Below are 27,880 nucleotides of genomic sequence, written 5' to 3' on the forward strand. Positions count from 1 at the left end.
TGAGGTCAGGAGTTCAAGAGCAGCCTGGCCAACATGGCAAAACGCTATCTCTACTAAAAATACAAAAATTAGCCGGGCATGTTAGTGCATGCCTGTAATTCCAGCTACTTGGGAGGTTGAGGCAGGAGTATCCCTTGAACCTGGGAGGCGGAGGTTGCAATAAGCTGAGATCGCGCCACCGCACTCCAGCCTGGACGACAGAGTGAGAAAGAAAAGAAAAGAAAAGAAAAGAAAGAGAAGAGAAGGGAAAAGAAAAGAAGGAGCATACACATGTAGTAATTAGGATGGAGCTTGTAACAATGAAAGAAGAAAGCTTCCTGATTGTGTTTTTTGGCTCTCTTAGACTCCAAGGGAAGGAATGGCCTCTTCATGGCTAAGTGGCCCCACAGGGTCCTTCAACCAGAGCTATAATGCCTTACTCCTCAGCTGCACTGATGGGTTAATGGAGGGATACCAGACACGCTGTTGGAATGAGGTAGTTAGTACTATAATAAGCCATTTAAGCCAGTATTAATCCTTAAATTTCTGGACTGCCTTGTAGTGGCAATGAAGGAGATAGTACACACTCTAAAGAACAAGAAATTCTGGTAAAAACATAACAAATGAGGCTGTGTTAAGTGACCTTTAGTTGGTCCATAATCTTGATCCACAAAAGCAGACATCACGTTCAAGCAGTGATCATTTCCAAATGGCTCAAAGTTCCAAGGCTCAAGAGGGTTTGGGGAAGAGGAAGAGGGAGCAGTAGCAGGAGCTAAGGCTGGTCTCAGACTCAGCGAGAGGCACTACTTTGCACTTCATGCAGTGGCATGGACACCAGTGGCCCACAGAGGCAGGGAGAAGGAGTCCACTGGTGGGCGGGCTCTTCAGCAGCAGCCAGAGTGCCAGTCCCAGCGGCCCAGGCCCACAGAGCTGCTCCTGTTGGCGAGGCTATGTCACGCCTTGACCGCCTTCCTAATAAGCTTGTTTTCAACCTTGGGAGAACAGAAAGGTTCTAGGCCAATGTGAACACCCCGGTGTGAGTCATGCCCTGGAGGAGAACCCGCTGTCCCCTTGTGGCCTGGACCTGTGCCAGCCTCTAGGGCCCGCCTCACCATATGAAGAAGCTGGCCACCCCACCTGAAACACACATCACAAATAAGGCTGCATTTCTTCAGCTGGGAGAGCTGGCAGCGCCACGTAGGAGTCTACATCACAGATCTGAGACGGGGCAACTCCAGAACAGACGTCAGCAAACTGGAGCTGGGTAACAGGTGAGAAACTGCAAAGCGTGCTTTTTTAATGACACTGCCCCATCTACTGGTAGCAGGCAGACATGCTGCTTGGTGGATGGTTTCTCATCAAACCGGATAAGCCAGTGGATGAAACTACACACAACCGGGTCACAGCTGGAAGGAAACGCTGCGATCAGGAGTCCCAGCCCTAAACTTGACATCCAGGAGTCAGCCTTTCATCTCACAGAGGATTTGGGCCAGCTTCCTCCCACCTTATGTCTTACATAATGCTCCTTCCTCTCTCCCCCTCCTCCAACACCCCACTCAGTGGACATTGACTTCAGAGGTAACACAGGACGAATCTGGAATCTTCAATGTCATCTAGTAAACACTTGTGGAGAGTCTCCCGTGAATGGCACATAGTTGCTGGGGATCTAGCACTAAAAAGGACAGAGAGAGAGGTCTTTGCCTGCATGGGATTTATAGCCTCTGGTAGAGGCGGGCAGGCAGACAGTAAACAAAAATCTAATGAAATAGCAGATAGTGAAAAGTCTCTGGAGAAAAGGAGGCAGTGCTAGGAGTGGAAGATGGCTCTGGGCAGAGACAGGAATGAGATGAACCTGCAAAGAGATGGGGAGAGCATGGCAGCCTGTGTGGCCCAGTACGCAGTCACCAGCCACGGGTTGCTGCTGACACTTAAAGCATAGCTGGCCCAAATTTAGATGCACTACAAGTATGAACTACACACTGGATTTTCAGGACTTAGTAAAACAAAAAGAATGCAAAATATCTTGATAATATTATATTAATTAATTATCGAATGATAGTATTTGGCCATGTTGAGTTAAATAAATTATTAAGATTAATTTTACCTATTTCTCTAGCCTGGTCAACATGGTGAAACCCCGTCTCTACTAAAAATACAAACATTAGCTAGGCATAGTGGTGCATGCCTATAATCCCATCTATTCGGGAGGCTGAGGCAGGAGAATTGCTTGAACCCGGCAGGCAGAGGTTGCAGTGAGCCAAGATTGTGCCACTGCACTCACGCCTGAGCGACAAAGTGAGACTCTGTCTCAAAAAAAAAACCAAAAAAACCTATTTTTTTTTTTGCTTCTTTAAGGTGGCTACCAGACACCTTGGTTTTAGCGCAGTGAGGCCCGTGGTGGGCTTCTAACCTGCAGCGCTGCGAATTTGTGTTGATTGAGGCCACTACGTTCGTGGCAGTTTGTTCCAGCAGCAGTACACCTCCCATCCAGCCTTCTTTTCCCTTGTCCCGACTCTCTTCCCTCTCCCACTCTCTTCAACACGTGCCCTAAATCCTCATTAGTTTCCCAAAGCCACCTGCTCCCCCAGAGCTCAGCAGAACTGACCGGGTGCTTCCCCCGCAAAGATGCAGTTAGAGCAACCTCCAGCCCCTGCCAACCTACAAACAGCACATCCACACCACAGCCCGCCTTCCTCCTCCAGGCTCCGAAGCCTCTCCTCCCCTCAACTTGCCCCTCCAACGCCACCTTCAGGACTTACCAAACCAAACCAACATCTGACCTTTTCCCTCTTCCCGTTTCAACCTTCACAGTGGCTTCGCATCAGCCACAGGGTACACTCCCTCTCCTCAGTATAATGTGAGAACGTTCAGGTCTGGCACCTGCCTATGTCTCCAGCCTCATTCTTTTCTCCTGGACTCCTAATTTATGAACCAGCCACAGAGAATAGCCTATGCTTCTCCCCATGCTGGTGAGACTGGTTTTTCCCTTCCTGCCATGACTTATGCGGCTCTATCTACTGATGTGACCTCCTCCTGCCATTTCTCCCGGCCAAGTCTTACTCATTCTTAGACAGCCAGCTTGGATACCATTTTCTCCAGGTAAACCGCCTAGGCCTACTCATCGCCTCTCCACACTCCCTTGTGTGTACCCTTACCTCTGTACTTGCCTTGTTATAATATTGTCTTTTTTTAAGTCTTGCTCTGTTGCCCAGGCTGCAGTGCATGATCTTGGCTCACTACAACCTCTACCTGTCAGGTTCAAGTGATTCTCCTGCCTCAGCCTCCTGAGTAGCTGGGATTACAGGCACGCACTAGCACATCTGGCTGATTTTTGTATTTTTTTAGTAGAGACGAGGTTTCACCATGTTGGCCAGGCTGGTCTCAAACTCCTGACCTTGTGATCTGCCCACGTTGGCCTCCCAACATGCTGGGATCACAGGCGCGAGCCACTGCGCCCGGCCTGTAATATCGTCTTTAACTCTCTGCCTCCCCCAATAGACTACAGGCTCCTTATGGCTGTTGACTGTATTTTATTCACACTTTGTATCCCCAACTTCTAGCATAATGCCAGTCACCAAACTAATGTGTGACAAGTGTTTGTAGAATGAACATTAACCATGTGTTTATTTTCAAAGTCATGGGACCGTCACGAGCACAGACTGTCAGAACTGGAAGAGCCTTGTCTGGAAGGCCCTTCAAGATAATCTAGTCAACCTCCCCTGGCTTTACAAATGAGGAAACTGAGGCCCTGACAGCACAGGTGCATGGCCATGCAGTAATTTAGTGGCCACACCAATATGAGGACCCATGTGGCCTGAATCTCAATCCAGGGCCCTTTCCTGTGGCTAAACGTAAAGCCAGAAGCTTCTGGGGTTTTTTTTGTTGTTGGTTTTTTTTTTTTTTTTTTGAGACGGAGTGTGGCTCTGTCGCCCAGGCTGGAGTGCAGTGGCCCGATCTCAGCTCACTGCAAGCTCCGCCTCCCGGGTTTACGCCATCCTCCTGCCTCAGCCTCCCAAGTAGCTGGGACTACAGGCGCCCACCACCTCGCCCGGCTAATTTTTGTATTTTTTTTAGCAGAGACGGGGTTTCACAATGTTAGCCAGGATGGTCTCGATCTCCTGACCTCGTGATCCACCCGTCTCGGCCTCCCAAAGTGCTGGGATTACAGGCTTGAGCCACCGGGCCCAGCTAAGCCAGAAGCTTCTAAACACATATATATGTAGAACGCACATCCTTCGTTTGCTCCCCCTCTAGGAAGAGCTGCTTTGGGGCTCATAGGTTCATCTGATGACCTGAACAGGAGCAGAAAGCCAAACATACTTCCCCCTGTGACTTGACTGAGTGGCCACTCGCTGGACCCCTTAATGAAAAGTGCACTTTGCTAATGGCTCTCACGGCCCCCAAAGACGTTAGAGTCAAGCATGACTGTCACGGGACTCCACCAGTGAGACAGCTCTCTGTAGTGGTGGAGATCGCACTTGGGTCTCTGAAAGTCTGGCAGCCCATTTCCCATTGCAGGAGAAATAACTTGTAGTCAAACAGTGCCCAGACCAGGGCCCTCTTGAGGGAGGAAGTGGACTTGGAGCATGGAAGGACGGGCAGACTGCTGTAGACAGAGGCAGGAGAGTGGTCCAGAGGAGGAAAAGGGCCCACGCAGAAGGCAGTTAGTGTCGAACATCCAACAACCGGGCAAGAGGAGGGAACGCAAAAGTACCGAGCTCCCACTGCATGTCACACACTGTGCTGAGTCAGATCTGTCCAAAGATTTCGTGCTCCTAAGAGTGTTGTCAGGTCTGTGCTAGTCTTCATTTTTCCGGGGGAAAGGACCACGGCTTGGAGGAGTTAAGAAATTTGCCCGAGATCTCCAAAGCCTATGTTCTTTGTGTTTGGGTCAGGCCAGGGCCTGACTCCTGATGGCCCTGAATGGCAGGCAGAGGCATCTCATAAGCTGTGGTGAGTCACTGGAGGCACTAGAGCAGGCACATGCCATGATCAGAGCCAAGGCTCAGGTATACAAGATTGGCCAAGAAGGAATCCTGACCCCCACCCTCCAGCCCTGACTCACCGAGGGTCCCGGAGCACGCTGCTGCTCTTCTCTGCCTGTTGGGGAGCTGAGCAAATTCTCGTTCATTTCTAAGATCACAGGAAAGCGATAGGTATTTCCTACAGCTGCCATAACAGATTACCATAAATGAGGGGGCTGAAAACAACAACAATGTATCCTCTCACAGTTTTGGAGGCTGGGAGGAGGCAGCATCCTTCCTTGCATCATACTGGCTTCTGATGGTTGCCTGTCATCCTTGGCATTCCTTGTTTTTTAGACATATCGCTCCAATCTCTGCCTCTGGCCTCTCCTTTGTCTTCTGCATATGCAGCCACATGTTTCTCTTTCTAAAACAGAAGTTACTGGATTAGGGCCCATCTAATCCAGTATGAGTTCTTCTTCACTTGGTTACATCTGCAAACACCCTTTTCCAAACCTGGTACAATGAGCGGCTCATGCCTGTAATCCCAGTATTCAGGAGGCCCAGGCAGCAGGGTCATTTGGGCCCAGGAGTTTGAGACCAAGCCTGCACAACACAGTGGAACCTCATCTCAAAAGACCTCTTTCCAAAGAAAGACACATCCACAAGCACTGGAGGTTAGGTCTCGCTCTGTGGCCCAGGCTGGAGTGCAGTGGCGCTATCATAGCTCACCACAACCTCAACCTCCTGGGCTCAAGTGATCCTCCCACCTCAGTCTCCTGAGTAGCTGGAAACACAGGTACACACCACCACACCCAGCTGATTTTTTCTTTCTTTTTTTTTTTTTTTTTACTTTTCTGTAGAGATGGAGTCTCGCTATGTTGCCCAGGCTGGTCTCAAACTCCTGGGCTCCAGTGATCCTCCCACCTCAGCCTCCCAAAATGCTAGGATTACAGGCATGAGCCACCAGGCCTGAACATGTCTTTTTAAGGGACACCATTAACTCAAAACAGAAGCCATGTTTCCAACAAAGCTCTCTGAAAATAAATAAATATAAAAGACAAAAGATCAAAACAGAGCCCATGGCAGGAAATTGCAGGAGTGAGAAAGGACCAATAGACAAGTCAGAAGTCTATGAACTCTGGAGGTCACCCTGTGACCAAAGCTCCCAGAAATGTTCTCACCATGCCCCTTGCCTTGGAGCCTCTCCTCTCATGGGCTGCCTGCTTGGAACGTTGGACAAGGCCCAGGCAGAAATGCAAGGGCACAAGAAGGAAGCCAAGAGTGATGAAACCATGAGCCTTACAAGCGAGCCTTCTCCTCAGTGCCACCAAAGGCAGGGACCAGTCAATATTGGTTTGTCCCCTCTGAAGATGGAAGGAGGAGAAATCATTACCCCTACATGATTAAAGCAGAAACCATGGATCTTTCCTTCAAACTGATTATTTTTAACATTTCCACTTGTGTTAGTAGTATCTGTGACTAATGATGGCTGAATTTGCTAAATGGTGGTTCGCGGTACCCTCAACTCTCTCATGACAGTGAGGGCAAGATGTACTCTTTTTCTCATGTTACATGGTGAAGCCACCACCCTGCTTTTGCCAACCTAGGCACCCTTTCTGAGACCATCACTGTTCCCTTGCTATTTCAAATACTGGAATGAGGCAAGAGATAGCATAAAGAGGAAGACAACCTACCAGGGTCAGGAGTCTGTTAAGTACTTTAGCAGTTCTTTATTCCAACACCCACTCTGAGGCTTGAACCTGACGTAGAACATCTGACACCTGATTATCTGGCTTTTGCTTAAGTACCTCTGGCGGCAGGGAGCTCACTACCTTACTAAGTTGTCCAATATATCTTTGAGCCCCTCTGATTTTAAGAAGTTTCCAACAAATTGAACCTAAAATTGTATCCCTGTGATTTCTACCCATTTGTTCTGGTTGTTCTTGCCTTGTGTCTTCTCAGAACAGTCTTCTTTCCTTTCCCTATGACAGTCCTCCACATAAATGGAAATGGTTCCCACATACCCCCAGAGTCTCCCTCCTTAGACTAGTCTCATTTCTATCACCTTGTCCTCATATAACATAGTTTTGCATTCCATCACCATCCAGGTTTACATGCATATATTAGTATATTTATTATGGTGATTTAAGGAGACGGACCACTTTTAGAGACAAAATGTAAAATCCTGGTGGTCAGAGGCCCTCTTAATGGAGTAAGGTCTGCCCGGTGGTACACCTTCATGGCTGTACCATGACCTGGCTCAAGTCAGGGAGCCAGGTTCATGGCTCCCTGACTTAAGCTCTTTAACCCTGGCTGAGTCTATTAGGCTGATCACCAGTAAAGTGTAAGCTCTTCAGGGCAGGGAGTTTGTCCAGTGCTGAATCCTCAGAGTCCTGTGATGAATAAATGAATGATGAATGAGTGAATGAATGAGTGAATGAGTGAATGAATGAGTGAACGAATGAACGAGTGAATGAGTGAATGAATGAATAAATGAATGAGTGAGTGAATGAATGAATGGGAGAAACCTAGGACTTTCCACGTGCAGATTTTAGAGTTGGTGATTATTAATTCTACTTTTAGCCTCCTTTATTTTACTTTGCTTAACTTAACTGTATTGAGTCTCAACTTCTACAGCTAAAAGTGCAGTAAAATAACAATACCCTTTTTCACTTGACTGTCAAGAGGGAGAAAGTAACTGCAAAGTCATCTTTGAATAAAAGACACTAGCTATTCTATACATAACACGAGTTGAGAAAAAGTTCGTGGGTTCAAATACATAGGATCTTGGGGCCTGTGTCACCAAAGCAAGAGGTCACTTTTCCTTGCACAGGCAAGAAAATCAATATTTGAGCACAGGGCCTCAAATTAATCCATATAATAACCACCAATAAATGTCTGCTGACAGCAGCATGACTATGGTTGCCAATATTGTGTTGTATATTTCAAAGTAACTACAAGAGAGTGTTTTGAATGTTCTTACCACAAAGAAATGATAAATGAGGTGATGGATATGCTGAATACCCGGATTTGATTATTACCCAATGTATACATGTATCAAAACCACCTCATACATACATACAATTATTATATGTCAATTAAAAAGATTTTTAAAAATCTGCTGAATTATGAAACTCATGCGAGAATCCACCCATTTTCAATAGGGATAAACTGAGAATGGCAGATAATCATAGGCGGTTTCCCTACTGATTCAATTACGCTCTACAGAGGCTGCCAGACGTCTATTTTCACAACTCTCAGCCTTATGCAAACTGTTTCAATGTCCTTGTAGAAGGAGGTGGTGTATCACATGGGAAAGGAGGAGAGACCAGGCTGCAAGCTTGCCTTGGAACAACTTTTCTGCCACCAACTCATTTTTGGCCAAGGTATGAAAGGAAAAACAAAACAGAAACCAACCCACTCTTTCCTCTCCTTCCGCAGACAGATGTGGAGCCCAGAGGCACAACAGTGTGGACCTGGAGAGCTGAAAGTAACTCCAACGTTTGTTGCTGGGTGTGGGTTTCAGAGCTTGTAACTACATTTGCTCAGACGCGGTAGAAATCAAGCGTTATGCAACCCCATGAATAGGGAACACTCCCTGTGTCACTATTTAGAAGCTGGGTGCCAGGCTACCAATCTCCAAATCAATGCAGCCTCCTCCAGGAGCCAGCTTGTCAGAGGATCCTGGCTTTAACGGAAGTGTTCCGCTGTGTGGGGAATCGGGAGGATCGGACCCATCTTCCAGTCACCAGCCTGGTGGGTGAGAGTTTCCGCTGGCGTGAGAAAGCAGGGAGAGGGGTTCGGCTAGGCAGTGTTGTTCCTGAAGTGTGTGGGTGAAATGGCTTCTGCAGTTGGAGGGCAGGGACCTGGCCTGATTCATCGTGGCAACCCCCTCACTTGGGCAGCAGCCAGCACCTTGCTCCACCCTTCATCACCACCATCATCACTCCCCCACAAGCTTACCTCGTTCCTTTTCATCTGTGTCCCATGATCTTGTCTCATCAACACCCTCAATTCCCTTCCTCCTTGTCCTTCTCACTGAACGATTATCCAGCTGGGCTTTCACCTTCATTGCTTCGTTTCTGGGGAAAGAAAATGTGTTCAGCTGTGCCCAATGGTACTCCCACAAATTACTAGGCAGTGACCTTGCAGCATTATCTCATTTGTTACCTCTTCGGGACAGGAATTGTTATTAGCCTCATTAACCAGACAAGAAGACAGAGACTCAATTGTCTGTCACTGGTAGATTTTCATAACGTCCTAGAGAAATACAAGAATTATCTATGCTTTTCTTGTCAGCTAGGAGTAGTTGCTGCTAATTAAATCTTTATGACCTTTTGACTCCTCACCATTCCTGATTATCACTTTGGTTTATTTGGTCAAGATTTATTTTTATTTTTATTTGAGACGAAGTTTCACTCTTGTTGCCCAGGCTGGAGTGCAGTGGCACGATCTGGGTTCACTGCAACCTCCACCTCCCGGGTTCAAACAATTCTCCTGCCTCAGCCTCCCGAGTAGCTGGGATTACAGGTGCGTGCCACCACACCAGGCTAATTTTTGTATTTTTAGTAGAGACAGGGTTTCACCATGTTGGCCAGGCTGGTCTCAAACTCCTGACCTCAGGTGACCCACCCGCCTCAGTCTCCCAAAGTGCTGGGATTTCAGGCGTGAGCCACCACACCTGGTCTTATTTGGTCAAGATTTTTTAAGACCTTAGAAAAGTAACAATGGAAAACCAAAGTGTTTATTTTCTCCAGAGGTGACAAAATCTGAAAAAGGAAACTAGGATGAAGTCCCAAGTTCCTGGTTGAGCTCTAGGAATGCAATGGCAAGTTTCTTTATCTCACCTCCTAGTATTATCAAAATGTGAAATCTACCTAATCTTACTTCATCAGTTAGTTTGATCTTTAATCACTTAGCTCTGGAGAGATAGACAGGAGCTGTCTACTAATTCAGTTTCATGGGTTTTCTTCGTATCTTCCTTCTGGAGATTACGTGTAGGATTTTAAAGATACACTGTTTCTAAATTGGGAAATGGGAGAAACCATGTTCTGATGCATCCCTTTGCTCATCTGTGAGCTCTGCCTTCTCAAAGGCTTGCCAACTACTTCGCAGCTTGTCAGCGGTCCCTTGGGCATTTCAACTCACTTCAATTCAGTAAGAGGGGTAAGGTGTAGCACACAGAGGGCCTGGCAGGGAATTCAGAATGGGTGGGAGTCTGGACCCAGTTTCGCCTGATACTAACTTGCTGTGACCTTTAGCCAGTCCACTTCTGTCTTCATTTGCACCAGAAAAGAGGGGACTACTCTTGCTCCTCAAAGTGTAACCCAGGGACCAGTAACATGGGTATCACCTGGAAGCTTGTTAGAGCCACAGGCCTCACCCCAGAACTTATGAATCAGAATCTGCATGTTAACGAGATTCCAGGGGATTTATATGCACATTAAAGTGTGAGAAGCCCTGGATTAAATGGATTCTTGATCCTATGATTTCTTTTATTTCTTTTTGGTTGTTGTTTTAATTGACAAGTAAAAATTGTATATTACTTATGTTGTACAGCATGTTTTGATAAATGTGTACATTGTGGACTGGCTAAATCAAGCTATGCTAGGTAATATATGCATTACCTTGATCCTATGATTTAAAAATACATGTTTGGCTGGACGCGGTGGCTCACACCTGTAATCCTAGCACTTTGGGAGGCCAAGGTGGGCATTCACCTGAGGTCAGGAGCTCAAGACCAGCATGGCCAAACCCTGTCTCTACTAAAAATACAAAAATTAGCCGGGTGCGGTGGCACGCGTCTGTAATTCCTGCTACTCGGGAGACTGAGGCGGGAGAATCACTTGAACCCGGGAGGCAGAGGTTGCAGTGAGCTGAGATCACGCCAGTGCACTCCAGCCTAGGGGAAAGCGAGACTCTGTCCCAAAAAATAAAAATAAATAAATAAATAATACATGTTAACAACCCTCATTCCCCGCTCTCCCCAGGGGTGTACAGGCTAGTGACAAGCCTTGGGTTTGATTCCTGACACTGCACGCACTCAGTCTATGACTTGCTCAAGCTGCTTCCTCTCTCTAAACATCAAAGAGATGGTTCTCTGGATCAACGAGAATGTAGTTCACCAGCACACAGCCAATTCTAAGCTGACTTTCTATTATTCCCATTATAGGGAAATCAAACATTCAAGGGAGGAACAGAAGCCCAGGCCTCTAGGAGTGGAGCTGGCTCGCTGTTTTCACTTTCATTTAAATTATTTGTAAAAAGGGTAATGAAATTGTAACTAGAACCGTTAAAACATTTTTTAATTTGAAATAAAGCGTAAGTCAGTTCCTGTTAACTTTCCTTACAACCTTGCCAAGCTCCGGAAATACTATTCAGCCTCTCATTCCAAATTCACATCCAGGCGAAGACTTTTCTCCCCACGTCGCAGCTGGGGACGGCTAGGTAAACAAAAAGCCGCCGTGCTGGACCTCGGAGACACCACACCTTGGGACGCCGGCTGACGACCAGCGCGGGGAACCTCCCCGGTTCCAGCGCCTCCGAAACATTCCTCCTCGGAGTCTCCGCGTCCTTCTGACGGAAGCGGCGGGAGGCGGAGCTAGTGCCGCGCATAGGAACCGCCCTGTTTTCGAGGTACGCTAGTTTCTCGCCGGACGCTAAAGACCGACGCACAAATCAAGAATGAACCATTCTTTTAACTCAGTCATTTATCGAAACTCGAGACGTTCGCCGGAAATCTATAGATAAGTTCCCAGAACCATTTTTTCACTTATATTCTATAATGCTGGCAAGCTCGAGACGTAAAAAGAGCACTTTAGGACAAGTCATTCTGCTTTCCCCTCTCAAGTTTGAGCCTGAACTACTTGGGCTCGCTTATCGTCACTTCCGGGGATCGAACTGTGAATCCCGGAAACTGCACGCGCGGAGCGGGGAAGCTTCGCCCAGTGGTCGTGTTGCCATGGGCCGGAGGAGAACCCCGGCCGGTGGGTCGCTGGGACGGGCCCTTATGCGCCATCAGACTCAGCGGAGCCGAAGCCATCGTCACACTGACTCCTGGGTAAGACAGACCATGTCATCTTTCTTATCTTTTCTGTCTAGCCTGAGTGCTGCAAAATTCGGGGTCAAAGGTCAGGTAAGTTTTGTGGGAGGGACGCCTCAGCCTGGTTTTGAAGGACGAGTTGGAGTTTCTGCCAAGCCAAGTAGCAGGCCCTCCTCCTGGCAAGGCCCAGAACGCAAAGGTAGAAGAAGCTTGAAAGAAGGGTTAGTGTGTTGATAAGGCGTGGAGTGAGAATGTGAAGAGTCTTCAGTGCCAGGTCTTGAGTACGTTTTGTGTTTTGCCCAAGAAGCCACTGAAGTGCTTGGAACTTCCAGAGCAGGAAAGAGATACAACGTATTTTTGTATTGATTTGTTCAAAGAATGGATCCTCCAGAAGCGGCTGGTTACTGCCAGAAATACAGAATAATTCCCTTGCTTCACCCTGACGAAGCACCCCCTAGTGGTTTAGCTCAAAGATAAATCATTCATTTTTCAGGTGTGACGGGACCTAATATTTTACTAGGCTATAGAAGGATTTTTAAAAAAAATGAATGAAGTGATTTGACTTGTGTTAATCATTCTAGACGTTATTTTCACCATTCATTCCCCCAGTAATGAATGAGAACATTTGAGTTCTAAGATCGTGTGCTAAAGTTAAGTGTGCCCCTGGAGCTAACTAACCGTGTGCCACTGTCATACCAGTTGACTTTCATCCATATAGTCTACAGAGTAAACAGCATAGAGTGCTTATCAGTATTCATCAGGTTAGAGTTACTCTGGAGATTAGATTACTGGTAATTTTTATTAGTTTTGAAGAAACTTGTTATTAATGAAGCCTTTTAGGAAATAGGGGGAAGACTGAACATGAATGGTAAAGAATTGGATCCTAATTCCGTATTTTTGCTGATTCTATGACCACTTAAACCTTTGGCCTTTAATATTTATTTTTTCATCATTCAGTCATTCATTTTCAGAGACAGGGTCATGCTCTGTCACCCAGGCTAGAGTGCCATTGGTGTGATCATAACTCACCAGCTCACTACAGTCTCCACCTTCTGGGCACAGATGATCCCCCACCTTAATCTCTGACTAACTGGCATTACAGGTGCACAGCATCAGGCCCGGTGGTTGGTTGGTTTGTTTGTGTTTTGGAGAGACAGGGTCTTGCTATGTTGCTCAGGCTGATCTCAAACTCCTGGCCTCAAGCAATCCTCCTGCCTTAGCCTCTTGAGGAGCTGGGGTTACAGGCACAAGCCACCACGCCTGGCACTTTTTTTTATTTGTACCTATACTAAGTATATAGCTTAGGGTGATGGTTATCAAACTCTGGGTTGTGTCTGGAAATCAATTTAGTGGTTTGCAACTAGCTTTTTTGTTTTTACTTTTTCCCCAGCAAGATAGAGAAATATCAAAATGTGTTACATGTAATAGGGTGTGGCTTCAGTATTCTTTTGTTTCCATTTTACTGTACGGAATGGTACTTGAATGCTTGTATCATTATATGTACATACAGCTTTGGGTCACTATGTAAAATGTATTATTGTGGGGCTATATCAGGTAAAGTTTTAACTAATTTTGACTAGCAGAGTCAATCTGGGTTCAAGTTCCACCTCTGCCATTTAGCTTTTGACTATAGGCAAGTTATTTTATCTGTTGAAGCCTTAGTTTCATCATCAGTGAAGTGAAAATACAATAAAATTCACCTCAAAAGTTTTTGAAAATTAATGAAATGGTGAAAGGGAATTGCCTATTACGAGGTAAGAGCGTGCTCCTTTAAACGTTAACTATGAGTAGTATTGATTCTAAAGGGACTACAACCATCCTCAAGACCATAGACTAGTTGCAAGGAAGTTTAGAGCTTATTGGATGCCAAGAGCAGAAGAGAGCAGCTGTATTTATCACCCTGTGTTTTTTCATAGTTGCACACAAGTGAACTCAATGATGGCTATGATTGGGGTCGTCTTAATCTTCAGTCAGTGACCGAAGAGAGCTCCCTTGATGACTTCCTTGCTACTGCAGAACTTGCAGGAACAGAGTTTGTAGCGGGTAAGTTGTTTATTGCTGAGTGCATGTGACACTGTCACATTTCCATCTAGGGCTGAGGTTTTGTTTTTTGTTTTTGTTTCTGAGACGGAGTCTCACTCAGTTGCCCAGGCTGAAGTGCAATGGCGCGATCTCGGCTCACTGCAGCTCCGCCTCCTGAGTTCAAGCAATTCACCTGCTCAGCGCCCTCCGAGTAGCTGGGACTACAGGCAGATGCCGCCACGCCTGGCTAATTTTTGTATTTTTCGTAGAGACGGAGTTTCACCATGTTGGCCAGAATGGTCTTGATCTCCTGACCTCGTGATCCGCCCACCTCAGCCTCCCAAAGTGCTGGGATTACAGGCGTGAGCCACCGCGCCCAGCCTGAGTCTTGAACAATGAATAGATGTTAGAAGGACACATGAGATAAGACCTTTTACACAGACAGGCAGAGGACTCGAGCCAAGATGTGAAGCAGCAGCCGACTTTGTTCAGAAAACGGCTAGAAGTTTGACTTTGCTAGTGCAGGGGGCGGGATGTGATGAGCACAGGTGCTGAGCAGGTGGATATGGGCCAGATTCTGGAGAGAACAAAGGTTTAAGGGAAGCTTTAAACAAGTGTGCAACATGATTTCATATTTCATTTTTCAGTGTTTTTTGGGGGGATGTGTGGGTTCCAGCTTTAATGAGCTATATAATTGGCAACTAAAAATTGTATATAGTTACAGTATATAGTGTGATGTTTGGTTTTATATATGTATATATGTAGTGAAATGATTACTAAAATCAAGTAATTAACATATCCATCACCTCACATTGGTTTTTTTTGTGTGTGTGTGGTGAAAACAAGATATATACTCTCTTAGCAAATTTTGTATTATTAACTAGTAAATACATGATTATCAACTATGGGCACCAGGCTGTACATTCGATCTCCAGAACTTATTCATCCGGCCTCAGTAAAACTTCACTGTTAGACCAGTATCCTCCTATGTCCCCCACTCCTAATCTCTGCTAACCACCATCTTCTCTCTGCTTCTGTGAGCTCGACTTTATTCCACATGTAAGTGAGATCATGCAGTATTTGTCTTTCTGCGTGCCTGGGTTATTTCGCATAGCATAGTGCATCATTCATATTGTCACAAGTGTCAAGATTTCCTTCTTTTGTAATGCTAAGTAGTATTCCATTGTATATATACATATACCACGTTTTCTTTATTCATTCATACATTGATGGGCTTTGAGGTTGGTTCCATATCTTGGCTATTGTGAATAGCGCTGCAGGGAACGTGGGAGTGCAGATGTCTAATAGGTACATGAGATTTCATTTTTTAAAAGATCACTGATGAATTTTAAGGAAGCAAGATGAGTTAGGAGACCGTATCACTTTAGTCTAGCAAGAAAAACAGGCCAGAACTGAAATAGAGATAGTAGAAGAATGGAGAAGATAAGAGGAACAAGAACACTTAAGGAGCTAGAGTAAACCAGACTAATGGAGAGGGTAGCGTAAGCGAAAATGAGTGAAGGGACAAAAATAAACTGCTGGGTTTCACAATGAAATAGCACTTCACCCACTAGGATAGCTAAAATAAAAGAGGCCTGTAACAAATGTTGGTGAGGATGTGGAGAAATTAGAACTTCATACATTGCTGTGGGAGTATAAAATGGTGTTGCTGTTTTATACAAAATTTTGGCAGTTCCTCAAAAGGTAAAACATAGAATTACCATCTGATCCAGCAGTGCCACTCCTGGGTGTGTGCCCGAAAGAAATGAAAACACGTCTACACAAAAACATGTACGTGTGTATTCATAGCAGCATTATTCATAATCACCAAAAAATGGAAACACCAAAAAGTCCTAAGCAGGCAAATCTACAGAAAGTAGATGATTTCCACCAGGTATCTGGGGATGGACAGTGACTGCTAATGGGTAAAGGTTTCCTTTTGGGGTGATGAAAGTATTCTAAAATGGATCATGGCGATGGCTGCACAACTCTGTGAATATACTGAAAATCATTGAATTGTATGCTTTAGTGGGTGGATTGTATAGTATGTGAATCATATCTTAGTAAAGCTATTTTCTTTTTTTCTTTTTTCTTTTTTTTTTTTTTTTGAGATGAAGTCTCTCTCTTGTCACCCAAGCTGGAGTGCACTGGCGTGGTCTCGGCTCACTGCAACCTCCGCCTCCCGGGTTCCAGCGATTCTCCTGCCTCAGCCTCCTGAGTAGCTGGGATTACAGGCATGTGCCACCATACCCGGCTAATTTTTGTATTTTTAGTAGAGACGGGGTTTCACCACGTAGGCCAGGCTGATCTCAAACTCCTGACCTCGTGATCCCAAAGTGCTGGGATCCGTGAGCCACCGTCCCGGTGCTATTTTCTTCTTAAAGTCAATTAGTAATCTCTGCGAGAACAGTTTTAGTGGAGTGATAGAGCCACAGCTGGAATCTAGAGAAACAGAAAGTGGGAGGTGAGGAAGTCAAGGAATGAGCAAGTTGTATTCTTCTGAGATATTTGACTATGGCAGGGAAAGAGAAGTGTAAGGGCGTGTGTGAGAAGGATCTGGGTTAATGGTAGTATGTTCTTAGGTTATGGGGTGAGACAGTAGAGAGGGAAGTTGGAAAGATTTGTTTTGGCAGTATCTGTTAGAAGTTTACAGTTACAGGCCGGGTACAGTGGCTCATGCCTGTAACCCCAGCACTTTGGGAGGCCGAGACGGGCGTATCACCTGAGGTCAGTAGTTCGAGACCAGCCTGGCCAACATGGCAAAACCCCATCTCTACTAAAAACACAAAAATTAGCCGGGCGTGGTGGTGTGCGTCTGTAGTCCCAGCTACTCAGGAGGCTGAGTTGGGAGAATTGCCTGAGGTTGCAGTGAACCGAGACTGCACCACTTCACTCCAGCCTGGTGACAGAGTGAGACCCTGTCTCAAAAAAAAAAAAAAAAAAAAACCGGAAAGCAAGTTTACAGTTGCATATCCTATGAGCCAGCACCTCTACTTCTCAGCATCTACCCCGGAGCAGCAGAATTGCCCGGAGAACTCTTGAAGACAGATTCCTGGCCCTATCCTCTAGATTCTAGAGCATCTGATTCAGTGAGTGGGGGTTAGAGCTGCCGCATTTACATTTTTAACAAGCTCCCAGATGATGCTGTATTTTAATAATGAAAACTTGGAAACTGAATGTTCAGTAGTAGAGAAAATGTGATATAGCCACAGTATGAAATACTGTGCGGCAGTCAAAAAGAATGTAGTAACTCTGGATAGTTATTTGGTATAAAACTTCATTTGAGAATAATAATTCATCCAAGGCTAGAAGAATCTAATCAAGAAAGCTTAAGTTCTCTTAGGCTCTCATTTTTAGTTTTCTAAGTTTATCAGTATGACCAAACACTCTGTATCTACATTGCCTCTTAAGTAATAGTACTTTTCTTTATTTGAACAGAGAAACTTAATATTAAGTTTGTGCCTGCTGAGGCTAGAACTGGACTACTGTCTTTTGAGGAGAGCCAGAGAATTAAGAAGCTCCATGAAGAAAACAAACAGTTCTTGTGTATACCGAGGAGGTGAGCTGAAGAAGAATTTAGAATGCCACAAAATATACAAGGCCACGCGTATTCGTTTTTTAAATTGCTTCTTTTTCTCAGCTACCATTATTAGATCCAAATTCCCTATCTTATTTTGGTTACTTATGTGAGAAATTTTTTTCCTTCTATGATTGTTTCAGACCAAACTGGAACAAAAATACTACCCCAGAAGAACTCAAACAAGCAGAGAAAGATAACTTTCTAGAATGGAGACGTCAGCTTGTCCGGTGAGTATCATAGACTCTATGGCAACTTACCTTGAAATCCCGAGTTCAGACATTTGGTGTGCTTACACCACCGTTTGCATTTTGAAGTTTTGATTCTTTTAAAAAGGAAATGGTAGCATTCTGCTAACAAGTGCAAATGGATGTGTGCAGAAACGAGATTGCTAGGTGCATATGCGTCCTTGCACAGACAGTGAGTCGGTTACTCTGCGCGGCTCCAGGCCCTTTCCTTTCATTCACCTCTTTGGCCACTGGGCGCCCTGGAGTTGATCGCTGCTCGCCTGCACATTTTTCCAGAAAGAGTGTGGGAAAGAAGTGACTTTGTGTGACAGGGAAACTTTCAGGGCATAAATAGCTTCAGGATAAAATTTGAATCTGGTGGAGTATTGTCTAAATAAATAGTATTTTTATGGTGTCTCAGCAGGAAATATATAAAATAATTTGACTCTGGATATTTGCGCACCGTACTTATTTTTAATGTAATGAATTTGAGCATTTACACTGCTAAAAATTGTCTATTATAATCTGGCAAAGATATAAACTTCTCATTCAAAAACTAGGCTAGAAGAGGAACAAAAGCTGATCCTGACTCCATTTGAACGAAATTTGGACTTTTGGCGCCAGCTCTGGAGAGTCATTGAGAGAAGGTGAATCCATCATTTTCTTTTGTGTGATAAAGACATTGTGGGGAAGTTATATTCGATTTGGATGTTGATATAGGCTTATAGGCTCAGGGCATGAAGAATTAAGCTATGCAGAGGGTTACTAAGAATTATTATAAAAACACAATATGATACTACCATATATTTTGTAGAGGTTTTTTGTTATTAGATGAATATGTTGATAAGTGTGTGAGAATAATGAACGTTTTCTATAAGATGAATTCTGAAGAACCTATATAGATATTTTAGCAAATGTATATTTAGTTTCTACTGGTAATGTGGAAAATATGAGTACGAAAAAGAGTTAAGTTCCTGCCTGCAAAGAGCATCTATGTTATGGGGCGAGGCGGATGTCACAGCTCGCGTCAGCCGACTGTCACCATGTTCAGCTAAATGCTAAGCAAAGCACCAGGAACCAGGGGCACACAAATGAATGAAATGCAGTTCTTGTACTCAGAGAACTTAATACATGCGAAAATACAGAGGGCAGTAGAGTTCCTGCTTTGCGGCGGATAGAAAGGCAGGGGGCTGAGTCATAGCAGAGAAGGAGAGGTTGATAAGTATTGAGGAAATCATGGGGTGGTTTTTATGTTTTTTAATTGGGCTCTGAAAAGAAGAAAATGATTTTGACAAATTGAGAATGAGAGATTTTTATTCTTTTTCGTGTAACACTAAGGAGAATTCCTGATTGCTGGAAGTTGATGAATCACCTGTCTCTAATCTCACCTCTTTGGTGTAGTTAAGAGGTTTTTGTTTTCCTCAAAGAGTTTCTGAATTACTTTCAAGGATGCCATAAATGAACCTTATATTTGAAATGATGTTTTTCAACAAGGACCCTTCAGGCTGGTTTTTGTTTTCTTTGAAATCTATAACGTGAACCTAGTAAGAAGACTAGGAAACAGAATGCCTTAATTGGGATTCTCAGAAAAGAATCTTATCACATTTAGCATATTGTTATTAAGAAAACAGGGCCCAGCCCGGTGGCTCACGCCTGTAATCCCAGCACTTTGGGAGGTCGAGGCGGGTTGATCACTTGAGGTCAGGAATTTGATACCAGCCTGAGCAACATGGTGAAATCCCGTCCCTACTAAAAATACAAACATTAACCAGGCTTGGTTACTACTTGGGAAGCTGAGGCAGGAGAATCGCTTGAACCCAGGAGGTTGCAGTGAGCCGAGATCGCACCACTGCACCCCAGCCTGGGTGACAGCAAGACTCCTTCTCAACAAAAAAGAAAACAATACTTGGACTAAACTTGTAAAGGTCACTTACATTTCTTATTAGGGTGATGACAATTAAAGTCACTTGAATGCCCCCATCCTCTGCCTCTGGGGGTGTAGAAAGGGCTCTTGGGCTGGGGTGTGGGGAGGTCACAGAAGCAAGGCAAATCTCTAAGGCGGAAGAAAGGAAAGGCTTTCTGCAGATGACGGGCCCATGCAGGCTGCTTTTACTCAGGCTTGAGGGGGGCTTCGGAAGACCCCCAGCCATTCTCCTGGGGAACTGGGGAGCTGCTGTGAGCAGAGGAGCCTTCTCTTTGATGCCTCCTTGGTGGTTGAGGCTGTGTACTCCTGAGAATGCCCGTTTTCTCATTTCCAAAGAGAAACGGTAACAAGCGTGGAAGTACTACAGCCCGGACCTTGAGGGCAGCAGCCTCCATCTTCACACTTAATTACAGTTTTTGTTTTGTTTTCAGATATTGTCCTACTTCCTATGTTATCTGTCTTTCTTCTTTGCTCCTTTTCTTTTTCTTCTGGTTTCTGACTTTTACAGAAGAGGCCTTCCTCAGGTGTCTAGTGATGTTTATCTGTCTTTAAGAACAAAGCATTACAAGGCTGGTTGACAGGCCTACCTGTTTAGTAGAATTTGCCAACTGGTGAGCTTCACTGTAAGGTGCCTGGGCAGGGGTCAGTTTTATTTTGTCGGAATACTCCAAGATGTTAAGATCTATAGGTCTTTTCCCCAGAGCCAGTCAGTTGTGTGTGTGTGTGGTTTTGTTTTGTTTTGTTTTGTTTTGTTTTGTTTTTTGAGACGGAGTTTCGCTCTTGTTGCCCAGGCTGCAGTGCAGTGGCACGATCTCTGCTCACCACAACCTCCGCCTCCCGGGTTCAAGCGATTCTCCTGCCTCAGCCTCCCGAATAACTGGAATTACAGGCATGTGCCACCATGCCCAGCTAATTTTGTATTTTTAGTAGAGATGGGGTTTCTCCACGTTGGTCAGGCTGATCTCGAACTGACCTCAGGTGATCCACCCGCCTCAGCCTCCCAAAGTGCTGGGATTACAGGCGTGAGCCACTGTGCCCGGTTCCAGTCAGTTTTTAAAAAGAAGAATGATCTCCTGCCAGGAAGGGGCAGGAGGTGGTAAATACAAGGGCGCTGGGCATCTTCACAGTTCAGTATCTTCATAGGCTTATGCTGAATTCCCCTTTTTGCACTTTGGCAACTCTTTCCCATTTTCCCTGTGCCTAAGTCCCAGTCCTGGAACTTCTCAAGTTCATTTTCTCCATAATAAACGCTCGCCTTCTGCTATTAGGGTGGGGAATGGGGGCTGTGTAGTGGGTTGCAGTTGCTTCACTGAAGGGAACAGAGAAGCCAACCTCCGAGCGCACTGTTCAGACGGATTACAGGCGCGGGCCGCATTCTTGGCCTTGAGAGAGAGAGCTCATGCTTCTAATCCTGGGCTTTCTTGGAAGTCTGGGGCACAAACAGGTTTGCTTCTTGTTGGTTTGACATTTGGTTGCTGCTGTTCTTTCTCTTTATCCTAATGGGTTTCAGCCTTTGTTTTTGTAGGTTTTGAGAGGGAGCAGAGGTAACCATCCGTGTTCAGTTTAACAGGAAGCCTCTCTTACACTGTTTCCGTCCCTAATAATTTCCCAAGTGAGCCTGTCCGTGTTGAAACTTCTAGCTTCAGTTTGGATTACAGTATTATTTGCTGTCTTATTTTTGTTATGTGATTTTCTCCTTTTTTAAAAATAAGAGAACATGTTTTCTAACTCAAGGAATATAGGTATATGAAAGTGGATCTGAGTTACATAGAAATATTTACTTAAAAATGACTGCCGCTGCATCTTTGAATGGGAAATATTTATTGATGTCTTCTCCACAGCAGATGTCTCCTGTTTGGTAACAGGCTGCCTAAACCATCTGCCTCTTTACTTCTAATAGTAGTTATCAGAAAAGATTAGATGTATAGCATGTCATTGAAATGCAGGAAACTGCAGAGGCACTGAGGGCGGAACACTGTCTTCCAGTAAGATAAGGCACTTCCATTGTGCCGTGTAGACCCTTCCTGCTACGTGGCTGGCGCTTTGCTCTGATCCTCACTCAGCACGTGAAGCAGCTGTCTTGAAATGTCTTTTCTTACTAGTGTTTCTAAACTGATTGTTCTTCCTACATGTTCGGTATGTAGACATAATGTTTGTAGACATTGTGGTTTTAGTTGATTAGGCTTTGTCCATTTTTTTGTAATCATTTTTTCATTTACTATTAAATATCCAGTTTGAAAGTGCATTATTACCTTAAAGAAGGAAATACTAGAACCAGCTTAACTAGAGAACTTAAAAAACAATTTGTCCAAAATTAGCAAGTCTGTGAGTTCCTTTGTGTCACAGGATTATGCTGACATTTTAACTATTCTAAAAGAAAATGCACTTTTAATTGTCAAAAGAATGTCCTAAATGGCAACCTTCATTCTTTGGAATTTAGCATATTTGCAAAGTTGCCTCAGAAAAGGCTGGTTAACAGAATAAGGGTTTTGGGGAGACTCTGCCGTGAGGTAGTCATGCATCTGTAGCTTATTTCCTTCCAGCAGCAGTCACGGTGGGCCTTTATAACGTCTAGCTCAGAGGCTGAAGGGAGGGAGGAGCCTCCCAGAGAAGGGAATTTTTTTTTCTCCTTGCCGTGTAGACACCTGTAGTCCCCACTATATTTGTGAGGGATTTGAGGGGCTTGCACCAGCTGCAGTAAGTGTCTTATTGCTGTACCTTCTTATATGTGATAGAAGTTGGACTTGCCATTCCTGCTTCAGCTGGGCAACCTAAGTTAATATGTTCCTATTTTGTCTTTTTGCCATTTAAATACATTGTTGGAATTGGTGGATAATTGTTTGCCAAAAATATGCTTTCTTCCTTGTTATTCCTGGGTTGAAATAAGATACTAGCTTCAATAGTGGCAGCTGTCAGCAACTGATTTACCAGTTTTCGTTTGAGGCTTTAACATGAGTGCAGACTAGGGATTGAATATTTAGTAGACTTCACCTTGGAGTGAAGTGTTTGGGATACTCTTTTGTCTCACCAGGAGAGTGGAATAGAAGTACGGTGGATGTCTTAGCAATGAAACATCATCTGAACCCCCCTAGGCTGTATGACAGCAATAGCAAGTTATGATTAAGAGCATCACCTCTGGTCCAGGCTGCCTGGGTTCCCATTCTGGCTGTGTTACTTATTAGCTGGTGGCCTTGGGCAAGTTACTTAACTGCCCTGAGCCTTAAGTCACTCGTGTATAAACCGGGAATAATGATACCTTAAAAATTAATAGATGTCCAGTGCTTAATATATTGCAGGTGTTTGCTACTCTGGCCATTAATGTGTGGTTAGGAAAATCCCTTTCACCTCACGCTGATTGGTCTATCTCGTGTTTGTGTTTCAGTGATATTGTGGTCCAGATAGTAGATGCTCGAAACCCACTCCTGTTTAGATGTGAGGATTTGGTAAGTCAAGTTTGACAAAATTCAAACATCAGTCCTTTGAGTAGCTGTGAGAGGACCAAATCACTCAGCAGTGACTGTAGGCACACATTCTGCCCGCTCTGGCTCTGTTAATGAGGCCTTCCCTCCTTCCAAGGTCAGGAGCTTGCATGATGCCACTGTTGAGACAGATGTTTTCTCAAACAATGATTTCCATCTGCAGGAAGGCAGTTAAATGAGCTTTCTAGCTTTTAGTTTAGAAGCCACTTAAGGCATTTGCTGGTTTCCCATTTTTCAGGAAACACCAGTGGAAATAGTATTTTATTTACTTTAGCATATTGCCAGTCACTTCACTTTATTTTATTTATTTTTTTTTTTTTTGAGACGGAGTCTCGCTCTGTCGCCCAGGCTGGAGTGCAGTGGCCGGATCTCAGCTCACTGCAAGCTCCGCCTCCTGGGTTCATGCCATTCTCCTGCCTCAGCCTCCCGAGTAGCTGGGACTACAGGCACCCGCCGCCTCGCCCGGCTAGTTTTTTGTATTTTTTAGTAGAGACGGGGTTTCACCGTGTTAGCCAGGATGGTCTCGATCTCCTGACCTCGTGATCCGCCCGTCTCGGCCTCCCAAAGTGCTGGGATTACAGGCTTGAGCCACCGCGCCCGGCCGTCACTTCACTTTTTAATTCATCCTGTAAAGTTCTCTCTCCTCACACTTTAGTTATGACTCCCTGTGGTATTTTACAAGTGAACTAAGTTTATGAAACACCACAGGGGCTAATAACTAACGTGTGAGAATCCCATGAAATGATGTAATGTAGCTTTGGGTTAGTTAACAAAATATTTTATAATATGTGAGGTATTCATATTTCTTTTTGAGAACTGTAATACATATTATTTATTTATTTATTACTATCTTATATATCTAATTTTTTGTAGAGACAGGATCTTGCCATGTTGCCCAGGCTGGTCTCGAACTCCTGGGCTCAAGCAATCCTCCCTCCTCCGCCTCCCAAAGTGCTGGAATTACAGGCATGAGCCCCCATGCCTGGCCCAGATTATTTTTAAATCTGCTGGTGCATAACAAAAATATTAATGGTGGAACTTCTTTTCAAAGCTTACTGAAAGGATTAGTATAATGCGTCGTGATTAAGACTGTTTAAATTAGGAAATGATTTAAAACTGGGGGCAGTAAAAACTTGTGCTGGGATCTTCAATATGATTAGCCTCATTTTTTAGTTGTTTGAAGAGGCCTTTCTAAATCTCTTTGTCTTGCTTAGGAATGTTATGTGAAAGAAATCGATGCCAGTAAGGAGAACGTGATTCTGATCAACAAGGCAGACTTGCTGACTGCTGAGCAGCGGAGTGCCTGGGCCACGTACTTTGAAAAAGAAGATGTGAAGGTTATTTTCTGGTCAGCTTTGGCCGGAGCCATTCACCTGAATGGTGACTCTGAGGTAACCTGAGAGACTTTTACAGGTTGGGTTTCAAAGAGGAGGATTTTGATTTCTCATAATGTGCTTCATTTGTGTTTTGTTTACTCTTACTGGAAATTTGTGGGAATTAGGGTTTTTCCCCTGTGTGCTGGATTCGGATGACCTACAGAAAGTGAATCACAAAGTTCTTTTCTCTCTGGTTGTCGGACAGTCTGACATCGCCAGTGTTGTTACACACTGGTATTAGCTGTATTATTTTTGTATAATTGTATAATTTTTTTTAAAGGTTGTAGACAGGAAGTTGTATAGGAAGTTCCACAATGATCCTGTAACTGCTTTTAAGAGAAGTCAGAACACAAGGGTATAACTGAAGGATATAGTCAGTTCTCAGGACTTGATTAGAATCTCTTTCGACTTTGTTCTGAAAACAGAGAAACTAACCCTAAATTAAGATATACCACATTATCTGTTAGCCCAAATTTTGCAAAAGTAGTTTGGGCTTTATTTTTACTTTTGAATAAAATAATACCTATAAGAGGGCCAGGCGCCATGGCTCACTCCTGTAATCCCAGCACTTTGGGAAGCCGAGGGGTGTGGATCACCTGAGGTTGGGAGTTTGAAACCAGCCTTACCAACATGGAGAAACCCCATCTCTACTAAAAATACAACATTAGCCGGGCGTGGTGGCGGGTGCCTGTAACCCCAGCTACTCGGCAGGCTGAGGCAGGAGAATTGCTTGAACCCGGGAGGCGGAGGTTGTAGTGAACCGAGATCGCGCCATTACACTCCAGCCTGGGCAACAAGAGCGAAACTCTGTCTCAAAAAAAAAAAAAAAATCATCATCATAATACCAACTGTGAAAAGAAATTAGTAATTAGGATCGTAGAGATGGAGAGACGTAAGAAGTACTGTGTTTTTCCCTGTGCTTTTCTCCTCTCTCTGTTTATCAGGCATCTGTTGACTGTGGAGTGTGTGTTGAGCTGGGTTATGAATACAGCACCCTCCCCTCCGTGAGCTCGTTGTATAAATTCTCACCTCTAACTGTGTGGAGGAGTCTCTTCCTCCACCTCCATACCAAACAGTTGCATATTTCTCTTCGGCTACTTTAAGCGACAGGATGCTCGAGACCAGGTAACTCATTTCTTTTTACCTCTAAATGCAGAAAGTTCTTCCATTCAGTGGAACAAAGTCAGCCACCTTACCCTTTGATCTGAGGCCTCTTTGTCCCTTCGGTTCTCTCCTGCAGCTGTGCGTTTTCAGCTCTCACAGACGCCAGCTCCGGGATGCCCATCCTGGGTGCCTGTCTTCTTGCGTCAGGACCGCAGGCAAAACTGGCCACACCTAATTGAATACATTATTCCAGGTGGTGTTTGCCTAGGGCGTACACAGAGCATTCATATTTCTTGTGATCAGGATATTCACATTAATTCAGTTTCTGTTAGTTCATCTCCTTTCAGAAGCTGTTTGCTCTTGGCTCATTGAACCTGTGAGTAACCGAATCCCTCAAATATCAAAAAAATAAAAAAGACTTACTAAGCAAACCTCATCCCATCTTTACATGGAGAGAAAGATATTTGTTCTGTTTTACTTCAACTTAGGAGAGTACTGTTCCTTCTAAATATGTTAATGGCTTAGTACCAAGGTAGAGTTCATTTTAGAGTGTACAGTTAGCATTTCCTCGCCTTCTAGCTGTGAATTTTCATGTCATTGATAACATCATTGAACAGGCTAGGACAAGGGATACAGCTCTGTGACCTTTTGTGGACTTACTAGCAGCACTCTGTGCCAGGCGTTTTTATGTGAATATAGATGTATTCACAAGAATATACCGATAATAATTATTACTATAATTAATTAAAACTAACCCATAAAATTAATAAGTTAATAAAAACATATTCTTTACCAGACACCACTATTCTAAACACTTGATGTATTTTACTCATTTAATCTTCTTGGCAGTAAGTATAGATACTTACCATTGTTAGGGAGAAGAATAGTTTGCCCTGTTAAACCATTATTTCTGTTGTTTCCAATCTTTCCTGGAAGTCAATGTCTTGCTGAAGTTTTAAAATAGATAATTACCATTATATTGCTCTGCCCTGATGCAGTAACCCTACCAAAAATGGAAGAGATGAGTTTCTGCATCTGTGGCCTTCTTGATTTACTAACCAAGTGGTAGATAACAAAGGGAGATGAAATTTTTTACGTAATCAGTTTTCAGGGAACTCTTACCTCCTGTTGATGACTGTCTTATTTTTAGGGCTCACCAGGTCACTTGTGGAATTGTTTTAATGTCAGTTTCTGGCTTAACAGTGTGTAGTTTACGGAAGATATTCTTTCCTCCTTTTTAAGACTTAGGCGCCATTTACTTCTCCCAAGTTTTCTGGACTCTCTACTGTTGTCCATGATTTTTCAGGTTGTGAAGTCTTACTTGTAACTCGTTACTAATATCTGTAATTTGGGTATCAAATTACAGAAGTACTAGAAGTAGCTTGATATTCACTGTTTTCACTGTTTTCTTGCCTGAAAGTTTGGTTCATCTTCTACAGTTGTTCAGCTTCAGTTGTTTGAAAAATGTGAATGTTCTGAAAAAATGTGACATTTTTCAAAAGGCACAGCCGAGTTCTGAGTTGAGTATCTCTGGTTTCCTTTGGTCACCTTGGAATTGCACTGTGTTCCCCAAAAGATTGACTTTTTCCTTCTTTTAATTTTTAACCTAATTATGGCAAAGTCCTTTGATTGTCTTTAGTACTTTTCCTGAAGCCGAACTGCTCCCCGCTGCAGTTTTTCTACTGCACATTCATGTTCAGTTCACATTCTCATTTTCATGCTACTTTCATGTTTGAAAATGACCCAAAAGAGCCCCACAGTGAGGACGCTGACTTCTTTACATTCACTGCTCATTTACCGTAGAAATTGCTTCCGGTTCTGTATTTCTCTCATAAGCCCGGTTTCTTTTTGAGTTGCCAGGCTTGATAGTGAAATCATACCTGTTTTTCTTGACATTTTGTTTTCTTTCTGCTTTCTTGAGATTTAGGATACACGTTTGGCTGAGTTCATTGTGTCCCCTTCTGTGACTGTTAATTATTCTAACCAAATTACTTGGAAATGATACAAGATTTCCATTACTTTCAAGTCCCAACAGATTCACCCTTATTTCTGCTTTGTTGTCACGAGGGATACAGAAGAATTAACACACCCATGAGTAGTAAATTATTTTTACCTTTCGCTTTCCAAAGGGAATCTTTCATCACTAAATAATGTGGAGTTGAGTTTTGCTGCCGCATTTCACA

The 27,880-nt window shown here is 44.1% G+C and overlaps 1 protein-coding gene and 1 long non-coding RNA gene across 4 annotated transcripts in view; one reads left to right on the forward strand and one right to left on the reverse strand.

Moving 5' to 3' along the window:
- The window catches only part of LOC126948000 (uncharacterized), a 148,625-nt gene extending 137,111 nt beyond the window's left edge, over window positions 1–11,514 (reverse strand). Inside the window, exons 1-2 of the long non-coding RNA XR_007723280.1 lie at window positions 11,300–11,514; window positions 8,910–9,028 (exon numbers count right to left, since the gene is read on the reverse strand). This is a non-coding gene — a long non-coding RNA (uncharacterized LOC126948000). The remainder of the gene's footprint in view (window positions 1–8,909; window positions 9,029–11,299) is intronic.
- An 84-nt stretch (window positions 11,515–11,598) lies between these two features.
- Window positions 11,599–27,880, forward strand: part of LSG1 (large 60S subunit nuclear export GTPase 1) — a 32,342-nt gene continuing 16,060 nt past the window's right edge. For all 3 annotated transcript variants that reach the window (XM_050779160.1, XM_050779161.1, XM_050779162.1), the window contains exons 1-7: window positions 11,599–12,006; window positions 13,905–14,031; window positions 17,449–17,569; window positions 17,731–17,817; window positions 18,375–18,461; window positions 23,121–23,181; window positions 24,432–24,608. In XM_050779160.1, the coding sequence (XP_050635117.1) occupies window positions 11,731–12,006; window positions 13,905–14,031; window positions 17,449–17,569; window positions 17,731–17,817; window positions 18,375–18,461; window positions 23,121–23,181; window positions 24,432–24,608 (936 nt within the window). In that variant the 5' untranslated portion in view covers window positions 11,599–11,730. The remainder of the gene's footprint in view (window positions 12,007–13,904; window positions 14,032–17,448; window positions 17,570–17,730; window positions 17,818–18,374; window positions 18,462–23,120; window positions 23,182–24,431; window positions 24,609–27,880) is intronic.

The sequence above is a fragment of the Macaca thibetana genome, chromosome 2 (genome assembly GCF_024542745.1).
Source record: "Macaca thibetana thibetana isolate TM-01 chromosome 2, ASM2454274v1, whole genome shotgun sequence".
Classification (NCBI taxonomy): Eukaryota; Metazoa; Chordata; class Mammalia; order Primates; family Cercopithecidae; genus Macaca; species Macaca thibetana.